This window comes from Eucyclogobius newberryi, unplaced genomic scaffold, assembly GCF_026437365.1.
Source record: "Eucyclogobius newberryi isolate DKJ021-1_F unplaced genomic scaffold, fEucNew1.0.hap1 SCAF_13, whole genome shotgun sequence".
NCBI lineage: Eukaryota > Metazoa > Chordata > Actinopteri > Gobiiformes > Gobiidae > Eucyclogobius > Eucyclogobius newberryi.
The window spans coordinates 25,574,396-25,599,465 of NW_027315757.1; the positions used below are offsets into that span (position 1 = coordinate 25,574,396).

The 25,070-nt window shown below is 40.4% G+C and overlaps 5 protein-coding genes across 6 annotated transcripts in view; 2 read left to right on the forward strand and 3 right to left on the reverse strand.

Moving 5' to 3' along the window:
- mrtfbb (myocardin related transcription factor Bb) overlaps nt 1–12,618 on the forward strand; it is a 52,726-nt gene extending 40,108 nt beyond the window's left edge. For both annotated transcript variants that reach the window (XM_072443055.1, XM_072443054.1), the window contains one exon: nt 11,478–12,618. In XM_072443055.1, coding sequence (XP_072299156.1) covers nt 11,478–11,827 — 350 coding nt within the window. In that variant the 3' untranslated portion in view covers nt 11,828–12,618. The remainder of the gene's footprint in view (nt 1–11,477) is intronic.
- Nucleotides 12,619–14,159: 1,541 nt separating this feature from the next.
- On the reverse strand, nt 14,160–15,716 carry LOC140357662 (uncharacterized). The gene is made up of 5 exons (XM_072442171.1): nt 15,418–15,716; nt 15,201–15,338; nt 15,046–15,135; nt 14,410–14,557; nt 14,160–14,330 (listed from the first exon to the last, which is right to left on the reverse strand). The coding sequence occupies exons 1-5, from the start codon at nt 15,593–15,595 to the stop codon at nt 14,222–14,224; spliced, it is 663 nt and encodes a 220-aa protein (XP_072298272.1). The 5' UTR covers nt 15,596–15,716; the 3' UTR covers nt 14,160–14,221.
- Nucleotides 15,717–16,050: 334 nt separating this feature from the next.
- snrnp25 (small nuclear ribonucleoprotein 25) lies at nt 16,051–17,959 on the reverse strand. Its single transcript, XM_072442172.1, has 5 exons — nt 17,715–17,959; nt 16,787–16,877; nt 16,455–16,560; nt 16,308–16,382; nt 16,051–16,220 (listed from the first exon to the last, which is right to left on the reverse strand). The coding sequence occupies exons 1-5, from the start codon at nt 17,919–17,921 to the stop codon at nt 16,163–16,165; spliced, it is 537 nt and encodes a 178-aa protein (XP_072298273.1). The 5' UTR covers nt 17,922–17,959; the 3' UTR covers nt 16,051–16,162.
- A 347-nt stretch (nt 17,960–18,306) lies between these two features.
- On the forward strand, nt 18,307–19,419 carry polr3k (polymerase (RNA) III (DNA directed) polypeptide K). The gene is made up of 3 exons (XM_072443057.1): nt 18,307–18,552; nt 18,639–18,726; nt 19,160–19,419. The coding sequence occupies exons 1-3, from the start codon at nt 18,442–18,444 to the stop codon at nt 19,285–19,287; spliced, it is 327 nt and encodes a 108-aa protein (XP_072299158.1). The 5' UTR covers nt 18,307–18,441; the 3' UTR covers nt 19,288–19,419.
- A 1-nt stretch (nt 19,420) lies between these two features.
- Nucleotides 19,421–23,794, reverse strand: cdip1 (cell death-inducing p53 target 1). The gene is made up of 5 exons (XM_072443056.1): nt 23,773–23,794; nt 23,427–23,567; nt 23,137–23,292; nt 22,010–22,280; nt 19,421–21,391 (listed from the first exon to the last, which is right to left on the reverse strand). Exons 2-5 carry the CDS (start codon nt 23,500–23,502, stop codon nt 21,280–21,282), a joined length of 615 nt encoding a protein of 204 aa, XP_072299157.1. The 5' UTR covers nt 23,503–23,567; nt 23,773–23,794; the 3' UTR covers nt 19,421–21,279.
- Between the last annotated feature and the right edge of the window lie 1,276 nt (nt 23,795–25,070).

Consider the following 25,070-nt stretch of genomic DNA (forward strand, 5'->3'; position numbering starts at 1 on the left):
GCGTGTTTAGTCCTGTTCTAGTCCTTGGCTAGTCCTGGTCTAGTCCTTGTTTAGTCCTGTTCTAGTCCGTGTTTAGTCCTGTTCTAGTCCTTGTTTAGTCCTGTTCTAGTCCTTGTTTAGTCCTGGTCTAGTCCTTGTTTAGTCCTGTTCTAGTCCGTGTTTAGTCCTGTTCTAGTCCGTGTTTAGTCCTGTTCTAGTCCTTGTTTAGTCCTGTTCTAGTCCTTGTATAGTCCTGGTCTAGTCCGTGTTTAGTCCTGTTCTAGTCCTTGTTTAGTCCTGTTCTTGTCCTTGTTTAGTCCTGGTCTAGTCCTTGGGTAGTCTTGGTCTAGTCCTTGTTTAGTCCTGTTCTAGTCCTTGTTTAGTCCTGGTCTAGTCCTTGTTTAGTCCTGTTCTAGTCCTTGTTTAGTCCCTTTCTAGTCCTTGTTTAGTCCTGTTCTAGTCCTTGTTTAGTCCGGGTCTAGTCCTTGTTAAGGCCTGTTCTAGTCCTTGGGTAGTCCTGGTCTAGTCCTTGTTTAGTCCTGGTCTAGTCCTTGTTTAGTCCTGTTCTAGTCCTTGTTTAGTCCTGTTCTAGTCCTTGTTTAGTCCTGGTCTAGTCCTTGTTTAGTCCTGTTCTAGTCCTTGTTTAGTCCTGGTCTAGTCCTTGTTTAGTCCTGGTCTAGTCCATGTTTAGTCCTGTTCTAGTCCTTGTTTAGTCCTGTTCTAGTCCTTGTTTAGTCCTGTTCTAGTCCGTGTTTAGTCCTGTTCTAGTCCTTGTATAGTCCTGGTCTAGTCCTTGTTTAGTCCTGTTCTAGTCCTTGTTTAGTCCTGTTCTAGTCCTTGTATAGTCCTGGTCTAGTCCTTGTTTAGTCCTGGTCTAGTCCTTGTTTAGTCCTGGTCTAGTCCTTGTTTAGTCCTGGTCTAGTCCTTGTTTAGTCCTGGTCTAGTCCTTGTTTAGTCCTGTTCTAGTCCTTGTTTAGTCCGGGTCTAGTCCTTGTTTAGTCCTGTTCTAGTCCTTGGGTAGTCCTGGTCTAGTCCTTGTTTAGTCCTGTTCTAGTGCGTGTTTAGTCCTGTTCTAGTCCTTGGCTAGTCCTGGTCTAGTCCTTGTTTAGTCCTGTTCTAGTCCGTGTTTAGTCCTGTTCTAGTCCTTGTTTAGTCCTGTTCTAGTCCTTGTTTAGTCCTGGTCTAGTCCTTGTTTAGTCCTGTTCTAGTCCGTGTTTAGTCCTGTTCTAGTCCTTGTTTAGTCCTGTTCTAGTCCTTGTTTAGTTCTGTTCTAGTCCGTGTTTAGTCCTGTTCTAGTCCTTGTATAGTCCTGGTCGAGTCCTTGTTTAGTCCTGTTCTAGTCCTTGTTTAGTCCTGTTCTAGTCCTTGTATAGTCCTGGTCTAGTCCTTGTTTAGTCCTGGTCTAGTCCTTGTATAGTCCTGGTCTAGTCCTTGGGTAGTCCTGGTCTAGTCCTTGTTTAGTCCTGTTCTAGTCCTTGTTTAGTCCGGGTCTAGTCCTTGTTTAGTCCTGGTCTAGTCCTTGTTTAGTCCTGGTCTAGTCCTTGTTTAGTCCTGGTCTAGTCCTTGTTTAGTCCTGGTTTAGTCCTGTTCTAGTCCTTGTTTAGTCCTGTTCTAGTCCTTGTTTAGTCCTGTTCTAGTCCTTGTTTAGTCCTGTTCTAGTCCTTGTTTAGTCCTGGTCTAGTCCTTGTTTAGTCCTGGTCTAGTCCTTGTTTAGTCCTGGTCTAGTCCTTGTTTAGTCCTGTTCTAGTCCTTGTTTAGTCCTGGTCTAGTCCTTGTTTAGTCCTGTTCTAGTCCTTGTTTAGTCCTGGTCTAGTCCTTGTTTAGTCCTGTTCTAGTCCTTGTTTAGTCCTGGTCTAGTCCTTGTTTAGTCCTGTTCTAGTCCTTGTTTAGTCCTGTTCTAGTCCTTGTTTAGTCCTGTTCTAGTCCTTGTTTAGTCCGGGTCTAGTCCTTGTTTAGTCCTGTTCTAGTCCTTATTTAGTCCTGGTCTAGTCCTTGTTTAGTCCTGGTCTAGTCCTTGTTTAGTCCTGGTCTAGTCCTTGTTTAGTCCTGTTTAGTCCTGTTCTAGTCCTTGTTTAGTCCTGGTCTAGTCCTTGTTTAGTCCTGGTCTAGTCCATGTTTAGTCCTGTTCTAGTCCGTGTTTAGTCCTGTTCTAGTCCTTGTTTAGTCCTGTTCTAGTCCTTGTATAGTCCTGGTCTAGTCCGTGTTTAGTCCTGTTCTAGTCCTTGTATAGTCCTGTTCTAGTCCTTGTTTAGTCCTGGTCTAGTCCTTGGGTAGTCCTGGTCTAGTCCTTGTTTAGTCCTGTTCTAGTCCTTGTTTAGTCCTGGTCTAGTCCTTGTTTAGTCCTGTTCTAGTCCTTGTTTAGTCCTGTTCTAGTCCTTGTTTAGTCCTGTTCTAGTCCTTGTTTAGTCCGGGTCTAGTCCTTGTTAAGGCCTGTTCTAGTCCTTGGGTAGTCCTGGTCTAGTCCTTGTTTAGTCCTGGTCTAGTCCTTGTTTAGTCCTGTTCTAGTCCTTGTTTAGTCCTGTTCTAGTCCTTGTTTAGTCCTGGTCTAGTCCTTGTTTAGTCCTGTTCTAGTCCTTGTTTAGTCCTGTTCTAGTCCTTGTTTAGTCCTGGTCTAGTCCATGTTTAGTCCTGTTCTAGTCCTTGTTTAGTCCTGTTCTAGTCCTTGTTTAGTCCTGTTCTAGTCCGTGTTTAGTCCTGTTCTAGTCCTTGTATAGTCCTGGTCTAGTCCTTGTTTAGTCCTGTTCTAGTCCTTGTTTAGTCCTGTTCTAGTCCTTGTATAGTCCTGGTCTAGTCCTTGTTTAGTCCTGGTCTAGTCCTTGTATAGTCCTGGTCTAGTCCTTGGGTAGTCCTGGTCTAGTCCTTGGGTAGTCCTGGTCTAGTCCTTGTTTAGTCCTGTTCTAGTCCTTGTTTAGTCCGGGTCTAGTCCTTGTTTAGTCCTGGTCTAGTCCTTGTTTAGTCCTGGTCTAGTCCTTGTTTAGTCCTGGTCTAGTCCTTGTTTAGTCCTGTTCTAGTCCTTGTTTAGTCCTGGTCTAGTCCTTGTTTAGTCCTGGTCTAGTCCTTGATTAGTCCTGTTCTAGTCCTTGTTTAGTCCTGGTCTAGTCCTTGTTTAGTCCTGGTCTAGTCCTTGTTTAGTCCTGGTCTAGTCCTTGTTTAGTCCTGGTCTAGTCCTTGTTTAGTCCTGTTCTAGTCCTTGTTTAGTCCCGGTCTAGTCCTTGTTTAGTCCTGTTCTAGTCCTTGGGTAGTCCTGGTCTAGTCCTTGTTTAGTCCTGTTCTAGTGCGTGTTTAGTCCTGTTCTAGTCCTTGGCTAGTCCTGGTCTAGTCCTTGTTTAGTCCTGTTCTAGTCCGTGTTTAGTCCTGTTCTAGTCCTTGTTTAGTCCTGTTCTAGTCCTTGTTTAGTCCTGGTCTAGTCCTTGTTTAGTCCTGTTCTAGTCCGTGTTTAGTCCTGTTCTAGTCCGTGTTTAGTCCTGTTCTAGTCCTTGTTTAGTCCTGTTCTAGTCCTTGTGTAGTCCTGGTCTAGTCCGTGTTTAGTCCTGTTCTAGTCCTTGTTTAGTCCTGTTCTAGTCCTTGTTTAGTCCTGGTCTAGTCCTTGGGTAGTCCTGGTCTAGTCCTTGTTTAGTCCTGTTCTAGTCCTTGTTTAGTCCTGGTCTAGTCCTTGTTTAGTCCTGTTCTAGTCCTTGTTTAGTCCTGTTCTAGTCCTTGTTTAGTCCTGTTCTAGTCCTTGTTTAGTCCGGGTCTAGTCCTTGTTAAGGCCTGTTCTAGTCCTTGGGTAGTCCTGGTCTAGTCCTTGTTTAGTCCTGGTCTAGTCCTTGTTTAGTCCTGTTCTAGTCCTTGTTTAGTCCTGTTCTAGTCCTTGTTTAGTCCTGGTCTAGTCCTTGTTTAGTCCTGTTCTAGTCCTTGTTTAGTCCTGGTCTAGTCCTTGTTTAGTCCTGGTCTAGTCCATGTTTAGTCCTGTTCTAGTCCTTGTTTAGTCCTGTTCTAGTCCTTGTATAGTCCTGGTCTAGTCCTTGTTTAGTCCTGTTCTAGTCCTTGTTTAGTCCTGTTCTAGTCCTTGTATAGTCCTGGTCTAGTCCTTGTTTAGTCCTGGTCTAGTCCTTGTTTAGTCCTGGTCTAGTCCTTGTTTAGTCCTGGTCTAGTCCTTGTTTAGTCCTGGTCTAGTCCTTGTTTAGTCCTGGTCTAGTCCTTGTTTAGTCCTGTTCTAGTCCTTGTTTAGTTCGGGTCTAGTCCTTGTTTAGTCCTGTTCTAGTCCTTGGGTAGTCCTGGTCTAGTCCTTGTTTAGTCCTGTTCTAGTGCGTGTTTAGTCCTGTTCTAGTCCTTGGCTAGTCCTGGTCTAGTCCTTGTTTAGTCCTGTTCTAGTCCGTGTTTAGTCCTGTTCTAGTCCTTGTTTAGTCCTGTTCTAGTCCGTGTTTAGTCCTGTTCTAGTCCGTGTTTAGTCCTGTTCTAGTCCTTGTTTAGTCCTGTTCTAGTCCTTGTATAGTCCTGGTCTAGTCCGTGTTTAGTCCTGTTCTAGTCCTTGTTTAGTCCTGTTCTAGTCCTTGTTTAGTCCTGGTCTAGTCCTTGGGTAGTCCTGGTCTAGTCCTTGTTTAGTCCTGTTCTAGTCCTTGTTTAGTCCTGGTCTAGTCCTTGTTTAGTCCTGTTCTAGTCCTTGTTTAGTCCTGTTCTAGTCCTTGTTTAGTCCTGTTCTAGTCCTTGTTTAGTCCGGGTCTAGTCCTTGTTAAGGCCTGTTCTAGTCCTTGTTTAGTCCTGGTCTAGTCCTTGTTTAGTCCTGGTCTAGTCCTTGTTTAGTCCTGTTCTAGTCCTTGTTTAGTCCTGTTCTAGTCCTTGTTTAGTCCTGGTCTAGTCCTTGTTTAGTCCTGTTCTAGTCCTTGTTTAGTCCTGTTCTAGTGCGTGTTTAGTCCTGTTCTAGTCCTTGGCTAGTCCTGGTCTAGTCCTTGTTTAGTCCTGTTCTAGTCCGTGTTTAGTCCTGTTCTAGTCCTTGTTTAGTCCTGTTCTAGTCCTTGTTTAGTCCTGGTCTAGTCCTTGTTTAGTCCTGTTCTAGTCCGTGTTTAGTCCTGTTCTAGTCCTTGTTTAGTCCTGTTCTAGTCCTTGTTTAGTTCTGTTCTAGTCCGTGTTTAGTCCTGTTCTAGTCCTTGTATAGTCCTGGTCGAGTCCTTGTTTAGTCCTGTTCTAGTCCTTGTTTAGTCCTGTTCTAGTCCTTGTATAGTCCTGGTCTAGTCCTTGTTTAGTCCTGGTCTAGTCCTTGTATAGTCCTGGTCTAGTCCTTGGGTAGTCCTGGTCTAGTCCTTGTTTAGTCCTGTTCTAGTCCTTGTTTAGTCCGGGTCTAGTCCTTGTTTAGTCCTGGTCTAGTCCTTGTTTAGTCCTGGTCTAGTCCTTGTTTAGTCCTGGTCTAGTCCTTGTTTAGTCCTGGTTTAGTCCTGTTCTAGTCCTTGTTTAGTCCTGTTCTAGTCCTTGTTTAGTCCTGTTCTAGTCCTTGTTTAGTCCTGTTCTAGTCCTTGTTTAGTCCTGGTCTAGTCCTTGTTTAGTCCTGGTCTAGTCCTTGTTTAGTCCTGGTCTAGTCCTTGTTTAGTCCTGTTCTAGTCCTTGTTTAGTCCTGGTCTAGTCCTTGTTTAGTCCTGTTCTAGTCCTTGTTTAGTCCTGGTCTAGTCCTTGTTTAGTCCTGTTCTAGTCCTTGTTTAGTCCTGGTCTAGTCCTTGTTTAGTCCTGTTCTAGTCCTTGTTTAGTCCTGTTCTAGTCCTTGTTTAGTCCTGTTCTAGTCCTTGTTTAGTCCGGGTCTAGTCCTTGTTTAGTCCTGTTCTAGTCCTTATTTAGTCCTGGTCTAGTCCTTGTTTAGTCCTGGTCTAGTCCTTGTTTAGTCCTGGTCTAGTCCTTGTTTAGTCCTGTTTAGTCCTGTTCTAGTCCTTGTTTAGTCCTGGTCTAGTCCTTGTTTAGTCCTGGTCTAGTCCATGTTTAGTCCTGTTCTAGTCCGTGTTTAGTCCTGTTCTAGTCCTTGTTTAGTCCTGTTCTAGTCCTTGTATAGTCCTGGTCTAGTCCGTGTTTAGTCCTGTTCTAGTCCTTGTATAGTCCTGTTCTAGTCCTTGTTTAGTCCTGGTCTAGTCCTTGGGTAGTCCTGGTCTAGTCCTTGTTTAGTCCTGTTCTAGTCCTTGTTTAGTCCTGGTCTAGTCCTTGTTTAGTCCTGTTCTAGTCCTTGTTTAGTCCTGTTCTAGTCCTTGTTTAGTCCTGTTCTAGTCCTTGTTTAGTCCGGGTCTAGTCCTTGTTAAGGCCTGTTCTAGTCCTTGGGTAGTCCTGGTCTAGTCCTTGTTTAGTCCTGGTCTAGTCCTTGTTTAGTCCTGTTCTAGTCCTTGTTTAGTCCTGTTCTAGTCCTTGTTTAGTCCTGGTCTAGTCCTTGTTTAGTCCTGTTCTAGTCCTTGTTTAGTCCTGTTCTAGTCCTTGTTTAGTCCTGGTCTAGTCCATGTTTAGTCCTGTTCTAGTCCTTGTTTAGTCCTGTTCTAGTCCTTGTTTAGTCCTGTTCTAGTCCGTGTTTAGTCCTGTTCTAGTCCTTGTATAGTCCTGGTCTAGTCCTTGTTTAGTCCTGTTCTAGTCCTTGTTTAGTCCTGTTCTAGTCCTTGTATAGTCCTGGTCTAGTCCTTGTTTAGTCCTGGTCTAGTCCTTGTATAGTCCTGGTCTAGTCCTTGGGTAGTCCTGGTCTAGTCCTTGGGTAGTCCTGGTCTAGTCCTTGTTTAGTCCTGTTCTAGTCCTTGTTTAGTCCGGGTCTAGTCCTTGTTTAGTCCTGGTCTAGTCCTTGTTTAGTCCTGGTCTAGTCCTTGTTTAGTCCTGGTCTAGTCCTTGTTTAGTCCTGTTCTAGTCCTTGTTTAGTCCTGGTCTAGTCCTTGTTTAGTCCTGGTCTAGTCCTTGATTAGTCCTGTTCTAGTCCTTGTTTAGTCCTGGTCTAGTCCTTGTTTAGTCCTGGTCTAGTCCTTGTTTAGTCCTGGTCTAGTCCTTGTTTAGTCCTGGTCTAGTCCTTGTTTAGTCCTGTTCTAGTCCTTGTTTAGTCCCGGTCTAGTCCTTGTTTAGTCCTGTTCTAGTCCTTGGGTAGTCCTGGTCTAGTCCTTGTTTAGTCCTGTTCTAGTGCGTGTTTAGTCCTGTTCTAGTCCTTGGCTAGTCCTGGTCTAGTCCTTGTTTAGTCCTGTTCTAGTCCGTGTTTAGTCCTGTTCTAGTCCTTGTTTAGTCCTGTTCTAGTCCTTGTTTAGTCCTGGTCTAGTCCTTGTTTAGTCCTGTTCTAGTCCGTGTTTAGTCCTGTTCTAGTCCGTGTTTAGTCCTGTTCTAGTCCTTGTTTAGTCCTGTTCTAGTCCTTGTGTAGTCCTGGTCTAGTCCGTGTTTAGTCCTGTTCTAGTCCTTGTTTAGTCCTGTTCTAGTCCTTGTTTAGTCCTGGTCTAGTCCTTGGGTAGTCCTGGTCTAGTCCTTGTTTAGTCCTGTTCTAGTCCTTGTTTAGTCCTGGTCTAGTCCTTGTTTAGTCCTGTTCTAGTCCTTGTTTAGTCCTGTTCTAGTCCTTGTTTAGTCCTGTTCTAGTCCTTGTTTAGTCCGGGTCTAGTCCTTGTTAAGGCCTGTTCTAGTCCTTGGGTAGTCCTGGTCTAGTCCTTGTTTAGTCCTGGTCTAGTCCTTGTTTAGTCCTGTTCTAGTCCTTGTTTAGTCCTGTTCTAGTCCTTGTTTAGTCCTGGTCTAGTCCTTGTTTAGTCCTGTTCTAGTCCTTGTTTAGTCCTGGTCTAGTCCTTGTTTAGTCCTGGTCTAGTCCATGTTTAGTCCTGTTCTAGTCCTTGTTTAGTCCTGTTCTAGTCCTTGTATAGTCCTGGTCTAGTCCTTGTTTAGTCCTGTTCTAGTCCTTGTTTAGTCCTGTTCTAGTCCTTGTATAGTCCTGGTCTAGTCCTTGTTTAGTCCTGGTCTAGTCCTTGTTTAGTCCTGGTCTAGTCCTTGTTTAGTCCTGGTCTAGTCCTTGTTTAGTCCTGGTCTAGTCCTTGTTTAGTCCTGGTCTAGTCCTTGTTTAGTCCTGTTCTAGTCCTTGTTTAGTTCGGGTCTAGTCCTTGTTTAGTCCTGTTCTAGTCCTTGGGTAGTCCTGGTCTAGTCCTTGTTTAGTCCTGTTCTAGTGCGTGTTTAGTCCTGTTCTAGTCCTTGGCTAGTCCTGGTCTAGTCCTTGTTTAGTCCTGTTCTAGTCCGTGTTTAGTCCTGTTCTAGTCCTTGTTTAGTCCTGTTCTAGTCCGTGTTTAGTCCTGTTCTAGTCCGTGTTTAGTCCTGTTCTAGTCCTTGTTTAGTCCTGTTCTAGTCCTTGTATAGTCCTGGTCTAGTCCGTGTTTAGTCCTGTTCTAGTCCTTGTTTAGTCCTGTTCTAGTCCTTGTTTAGTCCTGGTCTAGTCCTTGGGTAGTCCTGGTCTAGTCCTTGTTTAGTCCTGTTCTAGTCCTTGTTTAGTCCTGGTCTAGTCCTTGTTTAGTCCTGTTCTAGTCCTTGTTTAGTCCTGTTCTAGTCCTTGTTTAGTCCTGTTCTAGTCCTTGTTTAGTCCGGGTCTAGTCCTTGTTAAGGCCTGTTCTAGTCCTTGTTTAGTCCTGGTCTAGTCCTTGTTTAGTCCTGGTCTAGTCCTTGTTTAGTCCTGTTCTAGTCCTTGTTTAGTCCTGTTCTAGTCCTTGTTTAGTCCTGGTCTAGTCCTTGTTTAGTCCTGTTCTAGTCCTTGTTTAGTCCTGGTCTAGTCCTTGTTTAGTCCTGGTCTAGTCCATGTTTAGTCCTGTTCTAGTCCTTGTTTAGTCCTGTTCTAGTCCTTGTTTAGTCCTGTTCTAGTCCGTGTTTAGTCCTGTTCTAGTCCTTGTATAGTCCTGGTCTAGTCCTTGTTTAGTCCTGTTCTAGTCCTTGTTTAGTCCTGTTCTAGTCCTTGTATAGTCCTGGTCTAGTCCTTGTTTAGTCCTGGTCTAGTCCTTGTATAGTCCTGGTCTAGTCCTTGGGTAGTCCTGGTCTAGTCCTTGTTTAGTCCTGTTCTAGTCCTTGTTTAGTCCGGGTCTAGTCCTTGTTTAGTCCTAGTCCTGGTCTAGTCCTTGTTTAGTCCTGGTCTAGTCCTTGTTTAGTCCTGTTCTAGTCCTTGTTTAGTCCTGTTCTAGTCCTTGTTTAGTCCTGGTCTAGTCCTTGTTTAGTCCTGTTCTAGTCCTTGTTTAGTCCTGGTCTAGTCCTTGTTTAGTCCTGGTCTAGTCCTTGTTTAGTCCTGGTCTAGTCCTTGTTTAGTCCTGTTCTAGTCCTTGTTTAGTCCTGTTCTAGTGCGTGTTTAGTCCTGTTCTAGTCCTTGGCTAGTCCTGGTCTAGTCCTTGTTTAGTCCTGTTCTAGTCCGTGTTTAGTCCTGTTCTAGTCCTTGTTTAGTCCTGTTCTCGTCCTTGTTTAGTCCTGGTCTAGTCCTTGTTTAGTCCTGTTCTAGTCCGTGTTTAGTCCTGTTCTAGTCCATATTTAGTCCTGTTCTAGTCCATGTTTAGTCCTGTTCTAGTCCTTGTTTAGTCCTGTTCTAGTCCGTGTTTAGTCCTGGTCTAGTCCATGTTTAGTCCTGTTCTAGTCCTTGGGTAGTCCTGGTCTAGTCCTTGTTTAGTCCTGTTCTAGTCCTTGTTTAGTCCGGGTCTAGTCCGTGTTTAGTCCTGGTCTAGTCCTTGTTTAGTCCGGGTCTAGCCCTTGTTTAGTCCTGGTCTAGTCCTTGTTTAGTCCTGTTCTAGTCCATGTTTAGTCCTGTTCTAGTCCATGTTTAGTCCTGTTCTAGTCCTTGTTTAGTCCTGTTCTAGTCCGTGTTTAGTCCTGGTCTAGTCCATGTTTAGTCCTGTTCTAGTCCTTGGGTAGTCCTGGTCTAGTCCTTGTTTAGTCCTGTTCTAGTCCTTGTTTAGTCCGGGTCTAGTCCGTGTTTAGTCCTGGTCTAGTCCTTGTTTAGTCCGGGTCTAGTCCTTGTTTAGTCCTGGTCTAGTCCTTGTTTAGTCCTGTTCTAGTCCTTGTTTAGTTCGGGTCTAGTCCTTGTTTAGTCCTGTTCTAGTCCTTGGGTAGTCCTGGTCTAGTCCTTGTTTAGTCCTGTTCTAGTGCGTGTTTAGTCCTGTTCTAGTCCTTGGCTAGTCCTGGTCTAGTCCTTGTTTAGTCCTGTTCTAGTCCGTGTTTAGTCCTGTTCTAGTCCTTGTTTAGTCCTGTTCTAGTCCTTGTTTAGTCCTGGTCTAGTCCTTGTTTAGTCCTGTTCTAGTCCGTGTTTAGTCCTGTTCTAGTCCGTGTTTAGTCCTGTTCTAGTCCTTGTTTAGTCCTGTTCTAGTCCTTGTATAGTCCTGGTCTAGTCCGTGTTTAGTCCTGTTCTAGTCCTTGTTTAGTCCTGTTCTAGTCCTTGTTTAGTCCTGGTCTAGTCCTTGTTTAGTCCTGTTCTAGTCCTTGTTTAGTCCTGGTCTAGTCCTTGTTTAGTCCTGTTCTAGTCCTTGTTTAGTCCTGGTCTAGTCCTTGTTTAGTCCTGGTCTAGTCCTTGTTTAGTCCTGGTCTAGTCCTTGTTTAGTCCTGTTCTAGTCCTTGTTTAGTCCTGTTCTAGTGCGTGTTTAGTCCTGTTCTAGTCCTTGGCTAGTCCTGGTCTAGTCCTTGTTTAGTCCTGTTCTAATCCGTGTTTAGTCCTGTTCTAGTCCTTGTTTAGTCCTGTTCTAGTCCTTGTTTAGTCCTGGTCTAGTCCTTGTTTAGTCCTGTTCTAGTCCGTGTTTAGTCCTGTTCTAGTCCATATTTAGTCCTGTTCTAGTCCATGTTTAGTCCTGTTCTAGTCCTTGTTTAGTCCTGTTCTAGTCCGTGTTTAGTCCTGGTCTAGTCCATGTTTAGTCCTGTTCTAGTCCTTGGGTAGTCCTGGTCTAGTCCTTGTTTAGTCCTGTTCTAGTCCTTGTTTAGTCCGGGTCTAGTCCGTGTTTAGTCCTGGTCTAGTCCTTGTTTAGTCCGGGTCTAGCCCTTGTTTAGTCCTGGTCTAGTCCTTGTTTAGTCCTGTTCTAGTCCATGTTTAGTCCTGTTCTAGTCCATGTTTAGTCCTGTTCTAGTCCTTGTTTAGTCCTGTTCTAGTCCGTGTTTAGTCCTGGTCTAGTCCATGTTTAGTCCTGTTCTAGTCCTTGGGTAGTCCTGGTCTAGTCCTTGTTTAGTCCTGTTCTAGTCCTTGTTTAGTCCGGGTCTAGTCCGTGTTTAGTCCTGGTCTAGTCCTTGTTTAGTCCGGGTCTAGTCCTTGTTTAGTCCTGTTCTAGTCCTTGTTTAGTCCTGGTCTAGTCCTTGTTTAGTCCTGTTCTAGTCCTTGTTTAGTCCGGGTCTAGTCCGGGTTTAGTTTTGGGTTTATTCCTTGTTAAGTCACAATTTTGATTTAGTGTAAACGCACCATAGAAAATGTCACCATTTCCCGAATATTGTTCAGAGTCTCCACAAAGAAAATCCGGGCTGATGATGAGGCCGGGCTTGATATAAATATATAGTTAAGAAACATAATAAATAAATAAATAATAAATGTTTACTTAATGGTTTTCCAGAAATCCTACCTTTCGTTAAACCAGAACCTCGCAGCCTGGAGCAGCCTCTCCCCGTCACCGCCAGTGTGACCACTCTGCCCGTGAACACAGTGCTGTGTCGCCCCCCGGCTGTGGTCCACGTCGCTCAGCTCCCCGTCCCGTCGGCGCAGCCCCCCGCCCTGAAGCAGACAGAGGCGCTGCACTCGGCCCTCAGCGGCATTCACATGGAGTTTGATGAACACACTGCAGATTCACACATCCAGAACGAGGACAGCATGGACTGGCTGGACCTCACAGAGATGTCCGCACACGTGGGAATTTTCTCCTCAGACTTTTTAGACTCCAATGAAATGCACTTAAACTGGGAATAGGACAGTGACTCGCGTGCATTCCCTTTTGTTAAATAGACCAAAAAAAATGTCACGGTACTTTTCAGAAATGTGTACTTTGTGACAATGATCTCCAAATGACCAATGCTTTGACATAGGAGTGGTACTGGACGACAAGAAAGCAATGGATTTTCTGTGTGACTTTCTTTTTTTTTTAGAACATGTTTGTATATTCATCCATTTCTTTGGTCCATTTTTCAACGTGTTTCAAATATACGACAAGCTTATTCGTCAGTGGACCAGAGTTTGCACTTTTTTTTTTTTGCACTAAAAGCTTCATTTGTACCTATAATAGTCATCTCTCGTTTTTGAATGCGAGGTTTTGGAACTGGTGGATTGGACGTTACCGTATGAACATTCCAGGCCACCTCTGACCACAAACCTTCTTGTCTGAAACCACCTCCAGCTGTTTTCCAATGACATCTGCAGCTCCCATCAAATCAGCTCAAGACTTAGTTTCACTAATGACGCTGTGGTCCGTTTGTCATCACTCTTTTCCTGACAGCGCTTTGGGGATAAGAAGTGGCACTTTGAGCGTTGGAAAGAAGACTATATTATGTAACTCAACAACACCGAATTGTATTGTATTGCATCAATGTATGTAATGTACCTTTACCTTTTATACAAATTTGTAAACATGGCTTACATGAGGCTCTTTCATATGCTTTATACTCTTAAGTGCTTTACATTAAAAGCAAAATGTTTTTAATGTGTACCATTTTGAAATACAGACCAAACGCTACTATAAACCCTGTATCAATCTCACAATCAAATCAATGGTTAGTTATATTTTTACTATTTACTTACTACTCAGTTTAGGTATTAGTTCACGTAGTTTAGAATGAAGCACATGTCCAGAATGCTCTCTCACCCTGTGTTTACTCCGCTTGGGCTCTCAACAAAGTTAAAAGAGCCAGAAAACAGGACAAAAGGGAAAGAGAACCACATCCCTTATGTGTCTGGACTGTCTGAAAAACTACAAAGGCTTTTTAGACATTCCTGTTTATTTTAAACAGGGCAAAAACTGGTTCACCCTAAGGACAAGATGCCTACACAAAAACAGAGCAAGGTAGTGTATTCTATCCAATGCAGTGAATAAAGTTATAAAGTGTGGTAGACAAGGGAGACTAAACAGCCACTTCACAAGAGGTTTCATCAGCACAGAAGGCATGCAAATTCAGGATTACAGAACGCCGTGCATCTTCAAGCCACAAACCACTTTTTTGAGGACAGTGAGGTGAAGATTCTAAGCGGGAGAAGAAATGGTTTGCGTTATTTAACAGAAATGGAGGTTCAATTTACTGGATGTGTATAAAAGCACAGACCAGTCATATGGCCAGGTACAACAAACAATAGGATATCTATGGCCCATTACAGGGCTGGGTGAACTATGACATTTCCCCATGTGTGGACAATAAAGGAATATCTTATCTTAACAAAGAAGATTATCTTCAGGTGAAGCTTATGTAGCATGAATTAACCGGTCACCATTAGCAGGAACAAAGGCACTGAAAGCAGGAACAGGGATTTTTAGTTTTAATGTAGGAAGCAAAATGAGTGTGCAGTTGTACATTAGCTCCCAGCACGCAGGCTGGTCTGTTCAATTTACAAAAATAATATAAAAACCTAAATAAAATATTATGTCTAACACACAAACCTTTAAACACATATGCAAGAGGCATAAATGAGTGTGCAGCTGTATATTAGCTCCCTCTTGGCACATTTCAAAAGAAGGAGGGATAATTGTTTATACAGAGGAAACTACTCAATGAGAGAAACTCTCCTTTTCATGAGTACCCTGTCAAATACAAAATATGATTATTCTCAATATTACACAGTGAGTGCCACTTTAAATTTACTCTAAAGCACCCTTTATTTACATACTATATTTTTAAGCAGCAAAGTTATTATTGTATATCAAATTAAACTATCTGAATAAAAATACTAATTGGTTAAAGGTTGAATGACGATTTTTTGGCCCAAATCTGAGTCTCATTTCCTCGTGGCGTGTACTGCCGATTAGTCCTGCCACGTGTCAATCATAGAACGCACCTACTGCTCACCTGCAGCCGCGTGCGGCTCGTCCCCAGGAAAGCAGCACGTTTCCGTGTCTAAGCGCATGGATCTGTCATAAAATAGTTCCCTCAGTGTACAGGACAAAATTAAGACAGAGAAAGACAGTTCGAGCTGAATCAGAAGAGACGGAAATCTACAGAGACGAGAGATGCGATGCGATCCGTCGCGCTAATAAACAAACGCACGTCTAGCCACGAGGCTTTTTTGTGCGTCCGCACGGGGGAGTGTACATGCGCACTTCTGCTTGAGTTCTCAAAGCGGCGAAAAATCGCCTTCAAGGTTTGGCAACCGTTTCTGCAATTAAAGTTTCTTCACAGTGGAAATCAGCGTGTTACACTTGGGACATTTGTGTGAAGTATTTTTGAAGCTGTCCAAACAGAAAGGAAGAAAACAACAACCGGCAACACACCTAAAACAAAACCAAAAACCTGTTTGAAATCAACTTACTTATTCATGCAAATCAGCTGTATGGGTGTTGGCAAACTTACCCCATCATGGCAATCATGATGCAGGCCAGCCAAGTGATACTGCTCACAGTCGTGCAAGTCTTTGTGGTGATGAACGCTGAGCACCCGGGACACTGAGTTTTGGTTGGCTTAAACTGAATATTTTGATGATTGAAAATAACTTCAGGCGCTGTATGAGAACAAGAATTTAAAATAGGATAACATATTTAAATGATCTAATACTGTGGTGAAACAAATGCATCTAAAATAAATGTATCCAACATTGTATTGCACAGATAAGGTAAATACTGTAAGGGTTTTTTGTGAAAATATATAACAAAATGATTCAAAAAGGTGTTACTGGACAGGATCTTTTGAATAGGTGTTTTGGCTTCCATTCAGAAGTCTTTCTCATTTCTGAAACAACTGCTGGAGAAAAGATTCATAGATGGAAGCCAAAACGTCATCTGAAAAACGTTGTCCAGGTGAACCGTTTTGGTAAGGATACGCATCTGAGTCGTTGCTTGTTCACTATTACCCCACGAAACCTATGACATGGCATAACATTTTGAATCTGCCTAATTTGAAAAGGCCACAATGATAACATTTCAACGTCAGTAACATTGGTTTGTTGTTATCAAAATGAGAGAAAAATGATATACAACAATCACTAAATACCTGGATAGTTGGGTGGGGGTTCCAAAATGATAACCTGAGGTGTTGAGCTTTCAAAACTTGAACCTGGCAATGAATCTTCACTCAAACTAACTGTAACAAAATGGCAATTATTCCTCATTGTTCAACAGACAAAATGTGACATGTTTTAAACCTACCTTTTTTAGGTTTTTGAATTTCATCATGGTTGAGTTGTCCAGTTGTTCTCATTTGAAGTTCAGCTCTGATTGTCTCCAACTGGTTAAGTTTCTCGTCAATGTTGATTAATTCTTGTTCATCTATTTCATCTGTTTCGTCTAGTGGATCAAGCAGTAATACACTGATTTGCATGGCGCTTAATAAGCTCTTAAAACAACACATTGCACGGGCTCTCACCTGTCTGTTCATTGCCAACTCTTTTTTTAAGCTCTTTCATGATGTACAACATCTTTTTACGTTCAACAAGCTGCTGCATCTTCATCACTATATTTCTTAACTCTGTCTCTTGCTCCCCATTCTCTGTTGAAGTCATCTTAAAGCCTAAAATAGAATGTGAGCTGTCCAAATAAAGCATAAAAAACTAAATAGATCACTAATACAGAATAAACAACCAAAAACTCACAGTAGGTTTCAGTAACTTCCACCAAAACAAATTAAAATATAGATATTACTAGCTCCAGCATAAAATGAAGGATAAAATTATGTTTACAAATCATTAAGGCATTTGCAAACATTGTGCCGTGTGAAACTTTAAATGTTCTTATGGAAGTAATGAGAAAACGTTACCTGTATGTTCCGTGTCTGCCTTCAAATTTTAATATGCGAGGTAATGATATAGTTAAAAAAAGACAAAAGAGGCTTCTGTTTGCCCCGAACGGGAGATATTCAAATCATCAATATGTGACCAACCAAGAGATGTAAAGCAAATGCTCCTCCTTTCATATTTAAAATGCAAATGAGAATAGTAAAACAGCAGTGGGAAGTTTATTTAGAAAACAAAATAAAACTATAATATAATGTGTACATATAAAAATACATGTTGTAAGTTACAAATTGGTCAAATAAAAACACATTGTATATACTTGGCATTCGTAGATGTCCTTAACAGACTTGGTGCCGTCATACCAGGAAGCTGCAGAGGTCACTTTTTCCTTAATTTCTTCATAAACGTCACTTCGTCTCGGTTTTTGATGCCGTAACTAAAACGTAAAAAGAAAATATGCACGTTCATTACATTGAAACATGTGTTATAAGAAATGCATAAATAAGTGCATAAAAACACTTACTCCTTAATCCTCATATTGTCACTTTCCAGCTTTTCCCCTTGAAACACTAAATTATATGCTCTCCAGACATATCGCCTAGAAACAAGAGACACATTCTTCAACAAGTCGTGTTTTCAATGTAGTTTCTAAGGTCATTTAAGCACTTACCAGCTTATATATTTGACTCCTCCTTCACGCTGCTGTTTGAGCTCCATGTATCTGCATATGGCCTTTTTAAGATCAAGGACTGTGGCATTTTGCACCACCACAATTGCTGAGGAAGAAAAGATAAACAGTGTATTAACATTTTGAAATAATGCACTGCCCGGTGGTCGAGTGGTTAAGTCACAGCACACGTATGCCAGGCTCCAAGTGCAGCCGGCCGAAGTGTCGGGATTTCACGCTTACCCTTCCAGTCTAATAAAGCCTTCAGGCCAAAAAGATATTTAAAAAACAAACTAAAAATCAAATGTATCTATTTAACATTACACATAACTTACGCATTACTTCACCATCCGCCTTTATGACTCGGACTGTCATGGCTTGGCCGTATTCCAGTGCGATCTGGGAGTTAACTTCTTCAAGTGTCACCTGGAAAGGAAATCATTTATTAAAGAGGGACTATGTAACTTTTCTAATGGGGTGGTGTATGTATCTATGGAGATTCTCTTGCTTTGCCTGAAATGTTCCACAGTATTGCAATAAACCTGTCTATCTTGCATTTATTCAATTACAGGGGTTTAATATCTAAAAAAAAATATTAATGAGGGCAGGGTTGCCTTTCCACAGACCTGACTTGTAACTTCTAACCCTACTGTGGAACATTTACAACAAAGCAATATCATCTATATAGAGACAAGCAGGTGAAGGACTTTCTTCAAGAAAAGTTACAACGTGCACCTTTAAGTAGTTATAGCCTATAATAATATAATTAGCATTATATTATTATATAATGCTAATTATATAATAATATAATCAAAACGTTTCCAACTTGTGGAAACGTTTTGATTGCCGAAGAAGGACAAAAGTGTATGTGATTTGCCTGTAACACATTCACGTTCATAACATCACAAGAAAGGTGGGTCTTTATAATTAGCATTATATTATAGGATGGTTAAGGCACAGCACACTATGTAAGACTTCAAATCCAGTGTCGTAAGTTTGACGATTTACTGCACGTCTTCCCTTCTCTCTCATTCCCCATTTCACCCTGTTTTTTTAAAAATAGTTATTTTTATTATTAGATTATTGTAAAGCATTTTATTTTATTTCTTCATTATTGGATGAACACATTTTTCTATGATTAATGTATGGACATTTAGCCTTCACACCACATAGATTAGACTTGACATAGTAATCCTAAACTTAAATAAATCCATGACATACTTAAACTGTCACATGTTTTCACATGAATTTAACATTAAAGACCTGAATGGGAAGATCACAGAGCAGAGGGTCCTGCACCAGACGAGCCAGTCCCTCTTCAAAAATATCCAGGATTTCTGAATGTGGGAGAGCATCCTCGTCTTCTTCTGAGTCTACTGCGGGTTCGTCTTTGTCCACAACAGTATATTTGTCCTCCTCGGTCTTTTCATCTTTTACACTTTGACCTGGCTCATTCTGCTTCTCCTCCATCGTCCCCTCAAACCATTTAGTGTACTTTTTGTCCTGGTTTACCTAACTATTAGTAAAGTATAATCGTATTTACATCTATTATAAATCACAAAAGTTTTATGGCAAAGCTTTCAGCCTCAGAAATAACCGTAGATCCATGGAAATAACCATTAAACACTGTGTGTTACATCTAAATATTACCGACACGACATTTGGCAAAAACAAATTATTCCGCTAGCACGCACAATTCAAATATGAGCCAAATCTTAGCAGATAATTAAGCTAAGTCGAATCAAAACAGGGGGGAATATAAAATGTATTGATATTGTAGTAATTGAATAATTTTAGAAATACAAACGTTAGTTAGTCGAAACAGTAGGTGGCGGTAACGCGGTTTATTTCATTCACAGAGCTTATTTCCGGTGTTTCCAACCTCATGCCATCGTTTGTTTACCACGGTGAAATGAAACATATTTGCGTGATTGCACCCCTTAAATTACGGTAATGTTCAAATAGTTTCAGTTAGTAATTCACTAGAAACATGCTTTTGTTTTGTCCAACTTGTGGAAACGTTTTGATTGTCGAAGAAGGACAAAAGTGTATGCGATTTGCCTGTAACACATGTCCTTACGTTCATAACATCACAAGAAAGGTGGGTCTTTACATTGATTGAATTTGTAACTAGGTTTTGTGTTTAAGAATTACAGTGAAAAATATGTTTACGATCTTTCCTCACAGGTAAACGACAGAAAGTACCCAAAGCTAAAGGAGGTAGATGATGTCCTCGGTGGAGCTGCAGCTTGGGAAAACGTGGACTCCACTCCAGGTGATTCTTCTGTTTAAAAAAAAATAACAAAATCTAGTTCTAGTAAAAAAAAATCGTTAAATAAGTGGAGCGCCTCAAATTCTACAAGTTGTTGAATGCTGTGTTTCATGGAGGAACATACGGAAAATTTAACGTCATAACTGCAACAAAACCATATAATTACAGTATAGATGAGAAGTATATGTCATCGCAATAGCGATAGGTGCCAAAATATTACAACTCAGTACCCCAGTACACTCAAAAAATCTTTCAATTCAGTCAATTTCATTTTTTATTGAATTCATTTGACACCACTGAAAAGGTAGAACATTCTCTATATAAGTGGGACAAAGGACAGGAGCCTAAATGGCTGTGCAGAACAACCAAATGAGAGACCGGTGGTTGCCCTATACATGAATGAACTTGTAAAGACCCTTTGTTTCTTTTGTTTCAGAAACCTGCCCCAAATGTGGGCATCTTCGGGCGTATTTCATGCAGATTCAGACCAGATCTGCAGATGAACCCATGACAACCTTTTACAAATGTTGTAAAGCTCAGTGTGGACACAGATGGAGAGATTAACTCTTGGCACTTCTATTATCTGAAATATTACTTTGCTCCTTCGTCTACTTTTTTATTTATATTCAAAAACTCAACCGGTGATATTACTTCTTTGTTACAGAGCTAAAACTGAAATAAAATCTGCTTTCAAAATATGTTCTTGCTTTTTATTGGTAAAATAGTAACTGTATACAACAGTTCAACAATTTTGACTTACATCGTACATATCAGACGCTTACAAAGCAATGCAAACCAGCATAATCCACAATGGCATACAATACATTGTCTTCAAACTCCTTCAGCAATTTTTCTGACACATCTTCATTTGTAAAATTCAGTTATTAACAATTGAGTTTTTGTTTAATTTCATGGGTGAGTGTAGCTGGAGCATGCTTTTGTTGAATTTGAATTTATGCAATGATTGTTAGTGGAGTCACTTTTTTAATAAATTTCAGTTAAAGCTAAATTGTACAGAAGTTACTAGTGTACTTTATTTGTTAAAAAAAACATTTTTTATAGTCTAACATGCATCTTGAGTTTCTTATCAGAAAGGTAACATTGTCTTTTGATGATTGTGCCACAAAAAGCACAGTTTTTTATGACAAACTTTACAGTGGCACTAAGAGGTCTGACTGGCACTGAGTGACAAGATGCTAAAGAGAAGTTGCTCAAATGTCATGCATGTCCCTGTTGTTTAGCTTAAATCTTTATCTAATAGCTGCATTTTGTCATTATTTCTGTTTTTTTTTATCATTCTGAATTCATAAAAAAGGCCAGACTTTTTTTATACAATTAAAATGATCAAACACAGTTTCTGTTTTTAAAACTTAAAGTGCATATGTTTAGTGTCTAATTGCCTGTCATCATTTAAATGCTGTGTTGTCATACTATGGCCCAAAAAGTACAGAATTCATTTTAGCAAGTAACAGCAACCTTGGGAAATCCACAACAAGCTGATAACATGTTAGTTTGCTCACATTCAAAAGGATATAGGGGAAAACCAATAAACATACAAACAAAAAAAGGAAAATCACAGTTTTTCATATGGAGTTGTTAAAAATAAAATATGATTTGAAGACATACCAGCATTTCAACATAAAATACTCTAAGATTTAAAAATGTAAATAAATAATGAGTGAGTAAAGTGTTCACAGTCTTTCCTACAGTAAAAGCATAAAATTACAATTCTTTTTGCATTATGGCTCAGTTGCAAATGTGGGTCAACTACCACTGGACGCTAGGGTTGTGTTAAAAATTTTGATACGATGATTTATTGTCACGGACTCCGTTACTGAGTCACAGTATCAATATTTTTTTTATTTAAAAAAAGTTTTTTTTTTTGTGTGGCCCGTAGGCTTTAAACGAGGTGGTATAGTACATTTGCTATGCTGTTTGTGCTGCGCTCCTCTTGGCCGAGGTGAGAAGGAGCTGTGGACCTGATCAGAAGCTGATCAGTGCAGAAGATGCTGCTGCAGCATGTTCAGACCATGTCAATTGTTTGTCAAGAAACATGCAGTACTTTACTAGAATGGGTTCCATATTTTTCTATTTGGATCAGTTGGTTGGATGTATGAAGTTATTAGAGCATAATGGATTTATAAATAAGTACTTTGTGGATAAACATGAAATTTCATACATTTTCTTATCCAGAGTAAAAAAATTACCCATTTGGTAGATTTTTAAGACCCTTTTTTAAAAATGTATCGGGATACGTATCGTAATGAGGGAATTGTATCGGAATATACAAGTATCGGAATACGTATCGTATCGCGACCCCTGTATTGGGATACGTATCGTATCGCGAGGGTCTTGGCAATACCCAGCCCTAGTGGACGCCTTCTGGTTCGGTATTTAGTGAAGGATTAGATCAAAGAAAAGATAAATTATATATACAATAAATATTAACAAATGAGGACAGGTGTGAATACAATGTTATGGACACAACACGTAACTGAAGAAGCCTGTCTACCTAGTTTATTCAGGTGCATGTTTGTATCAAATAGCTGTCGGTGTTTAGCATATACGCTTGTATGTGTAAATGTATCCCTTACAGGACGGGCAAGAGTGTGTCACATCCTTTAAGTCATCGATCAGGCAGGGAACCAAGCAGCACCCCAAATCACACCTGGAAAAGAGGAGACAATATCAAGTTGAAACACATGGGCCAATTGGGATATTCAAAAGAAACTTAGTGACTAACCTTTCCATTAATTATGAAGAGAATTATGAAGAGTCCAGAGGACTTCTCAACATACTATATATAACATATATATATATAATATATATATATATTATATATATATAATATATATATATATATATATATATATATATATATATATATATATATATATATATATATATATATATATATATATATATATATATATATATATATATATATATATATATATATATATGTAATATATATGTAATATATATGTAATATATATATATATATAACATATATATATATATATATAACATATATATAATCCCTCAAATCAATAATAATTTATTCATCAACAAGTATGAATAAATTGTTGATTTGTTGATATATATATATAAATAAATAATTGAAAATAATAATTTCCCCATTGTGGGACAGATTAAGGTTTTCTTATCTCAATGAAACCACTCTGACTTAAAAGTATTTCTTCCCTTAGAATCAACATAGTGTCTCTAAATGAATAATTGAACTCATGCACTCATGCACGCTCTTCATGTTACACATCAGACTTACCCCACGAAGAAGCAGAAGAGGCAGAAGAGTGTGTTCATGAGGCCTATGTCATGGGAGATGCGGGTGACGATGGCCTGCTGACAGTGTGGACAGACGGTTTGCACTGGGCTGGTCTGGAACATCTCGCCTTGCAGCACAGTCACAGTGGTGGCTGCTCCCGGAGAGGCCAAAACTGTGGCTGTGTGGCCCCCCATATGCACAAAGGGACCAGGGCCTGGGCCCATGTGTCCAGGCATTGGGTGAGGGAAGTGTCCAGGGGGGTAGTGGGCACCTGCACAGTCATATACAATTCAATACAATAGATAATAGATGACCCACACAACACAGATAATATAATAATAATAATTACATAAATATAATCAATGTAGTACATTGCACATGATCGATAACCTATGATGCATCACTATTAGTAAAGGCATTATTTTTGTTTTACTTTTACAATATTACTACAACATTTGTGAGGTTATTTAAATAATAAGTAAATACTGTATGTATGTACAATAAGGTTAAGTAACAACTTATTGTCCCCTAGGGAAATTTGTCCTCTGCATTTGACCTATCCTTTAATGCCAGTGGGACAACCTGTCAAGAGCAGTGGTCGCTCCAGTGCAGCGCTCGGGGTTCCATCTCTAGATCTTTGTGCTAAGCATGGTCAGGACTACTGTAGCTGGAGGATTTTACCTATGATGCACGTTTTGGGTTAATGGGGAAACCGGAGTGCCCAGAGGAAACCCAAAGAGAGGGAGACACGTGCAAACTCCACACAGAAAGGCCCAGTCTGTTGAACCCGCAACCTCATTGCTGTGAGGCCAGAGTGCTAGCCAACCTGCAACCATGTCGCCCTTTGCATAATGAACACTTTTTTTCCTTTCTCCTTTCCAACGTGATAGCGAATCTCAAAACAAGCCGTTTACATTTTCGGGTAGGGGAGCGGGATCCAAGATATGGGTTATATTATATAACTATTGCACAACACTTATTATTATCAACTATGCCTTTAGGGTGGACTATGAAAGTAACTTTAACTATGTTTATGTTTAGTTGAGAATGCCAAAATCCTCTGTACTGTTTTGAACTGGTTAGTTATGCATGTCTGCATTAAAAAGAGGCGTATGTGTTATGAGCACCTTGTGGAGGTAGCATAGGCATAGGCATGGGCATCGGCATGGGCATAGCTCCTTCTCCAGGAACATGAGGAGGAAGGTACCCCGGATGCGGTCCTTCATATGGAGGGGGACCATAGTCTGGAGGCGGAGGGCCTTGCTGTGGCTGGGCTGTTCTTACTATTTCAAAAACACATATTCATAAAGAGAACAGGTCAGTAAGCCATGGATACTGAACTTACATCAATCGAGAAACCCGTGTGAGATATTAAACAGTTTGAAAATTGATCTCGTGTAACAATTGCATCCATTACCAGTTTGCCCATTCTTTTCTTCGATAAGTGGTGCACTGGGTCCCCCGGGATAAGGCGGAGGAGGATCACTCGACATAATTGCCAGATGTTTGAACCAAGGAAGATGCAGAAAACCGCCACACTGATGTCTATTATTTTGATCTGGAGAGAGAAACAGAAAAGGTCTGAATAATACCATGAATTATTGGCCTCTATAAAGACACAAACAGTCAAGTGTGTTGCTTTATCCAAAAAGAACAACAGGAAAAACAGATAGAAATGCACTTATGAAGAGTAGTTAGATATGAACATAATCTTCAAGTATCTAGAGTTGTTCAGTCTAGATTGTATCAATCTCAAAATGTACCTTTCTTTTGCAGTTTGCTTTTGGGCCTCAGAAGATCATCTCTTTGCTGTGTAAATGAATAAATACTTGCTTATTAAAAATGAATACACCATGATTACAACAAATAATACAACACACTGAATCACCAATTTAAAGTATGCACCAACATATTTCAGGTAAATCTTCAACTGTCCAAATAACCCAGGCTAGTTGTTGTTTAATCCTCCTCAGCCTGTTAATCCAAGCCAAAGCTACTTGCAGACCTAACTCTGAATAACTTTGTGACGTAACCTAAAGGGGTTTATTTCAAACGACTACTCCGTTGTTGCATTTGCTGTTGATGTTATTGTCATTATAAGTGCGTAATTTATGTTGAGATGTTATTGATTGTAACACAGTGATGATAGGCCATTTGTTGTTGTAACGTTAGCTAAAGCTGCTAGCGAAGTCGTATCGTTAATAACAACCATATTACACAGTTCATTACATTGACAGAGATTGAGAAATATTACAACAGCGACCAATATCTACACCAAACGATCAAGAGTCATTTTACAAGTGCATGATCCGTTTCCATCTAAATAATACGCATGATTCGTGATGTTGTTACGTGGTCAGCGTCGCTAGTGTAGGCGCACACAAACACAGAAAACTCGGAAGTCACGCAAAAAAAGCCCAATCCATCTCGGTGCGGTTTAATGTGTAACTCTTTTGTTTTCATGCGGCTGTCACGGTGATAAAAGTGTAATTACCTGCCTTTCTTACGGGAAACTGACAGCCCGTCCACGGAGATACTGAATTGGTTTTGCAGCAGTGACAGTCGACAACATCCGCTGGATTTACGTCTGACGTAATTTATTATCACTTTACGGCGGCACGTTAATTATTCAATGGGCACCATTATGTGTTAAAATATTAAAACAAATCAGATAATAATGGATTGTGTGTCAAATAGAATGAATTGTAAGGCAGCTGGATGAATCCTTGTGGAAAAACGCGGGTTTAACACAATTTATGTTTATAATAAGAGCACCAAAATCTGATTATTATCTGATTTCTGAAATTAACAGATTATTGAGATATCATGAAAAGTTATAAGCTGTTACAAGCCGTTTTGATGGCCAGATTCATTTTGTGCATATAAACATATTCACCAGTTTTACCAGAGTTAATCGTCAGATTTTACTGGCCATAAATTACATCTAATCCATAGACTTCGTTCTATCTTTTGAATGAAAAAAGATGAACCCATGAATGAAATTAGATTTATTCGTTCACGCAATCCTGTTTTGACAAGGAACATTGTGTGAAAAGGTAAA

What these genes read in the sequence shown, in the direction of transcription:
- snrnp25 (XM_072442172.1), bottom strand. Translation starts at nt 17,921, where the DNA reads ATGGAGGAGAAGCAGAATGAGCCAGGTCAAAGTGTAAAAGATGAAAAG. An exon ending in TCTGTGATCTTCCCATTCAG is followed by an intron (nt 16,878 to 17,714) that starts GTCTTTAATGTT and finishes TTTCCTTTCCAG; the next exon opens with GTGACACTTGAAGAAGTTAA. An exon ending in GACAATATGAGGATTAAGGA is followed by an intron (nt 16,221 to 16,307) that starts GTAAGTGTTTTT and finishes TTTACGTTTTAG; the next exon opens with TTACGGCATCAAAAACCGAG.
- polr3k (XM_072443057.1), top strand. Translation starts at nt 18,442, where the DNA reads ATGCTTTTGTTTTGTCCAACTTGTGGAAACGTTTTGATTGTCGAAGAA. An exon ending in TTCATAACATCACAAGAAAG is followed by an intron (nt 18,553 to 18,638) that starts GTGGGTCTTTAC and finishes CTTTCCTCACAG; the next exon opens with GTAAACGACAGAAAGTACCC. An exon ending in AAACGTGGACTCCACTCCAG is followed by an intron (nt 18,727 to 19,159) that starts GTGATTCTTCTG and finishes CTTTTGTTTCAG; the next exon opens with AAACCTGCCCCAAATGTGGG.
- cdip1 (XM_072443056.1), bottom strand. Translation starts at nt 23,502, where the DNA reads ATGTCGAGTGATCCTCCTCCGCCTTATCCCGGGGGACCCAGTGCACCA. An exon ending in GCCTATGCTACCTCCACAAG is followed by an intron (nt 22,281 to 23,136) that starts GTGCTCATAACA and finishes ATGACTGTGCAG; the next exon opens with GTGCCCACTACCCCCCTGGA. An exon ending in CTCTTCTGCTTCTTCGTGGG is followed by an intron (nt 21,392 to 22,009) that starts GTAAGTCTGATG and finishes CCTCTTTTCCAG; the next exon opens with GTGTGATTTGGGGTGCTGCT.
- LOC140357662 (XM_072442171.1), bottom strand. Translation starts at nt 15,595, where the DNA reads ATGCTTTATTTGGACAGCTCACATTCTATTTTAGGCTTTAAGATGACT. An exon ending in AATTCAAAAACCTAAAAAAG is followed by an intron (nt 15,136 to 15,200) that starts GTAGGTTTAAAA and finishes ATTTTGTTACAG; the next exon opens with TTAGTTTGAGTGAAGATTCA. An exon ending in ATCATGATTGCCATGATGGG is followed by an intron (nt 14,331 to 14,409) that starts GTAAGTTTGCCA and finishes GTTTTGTTTTAG; the next exon opens with GTGTGTTGCCGGTTGTTGTT.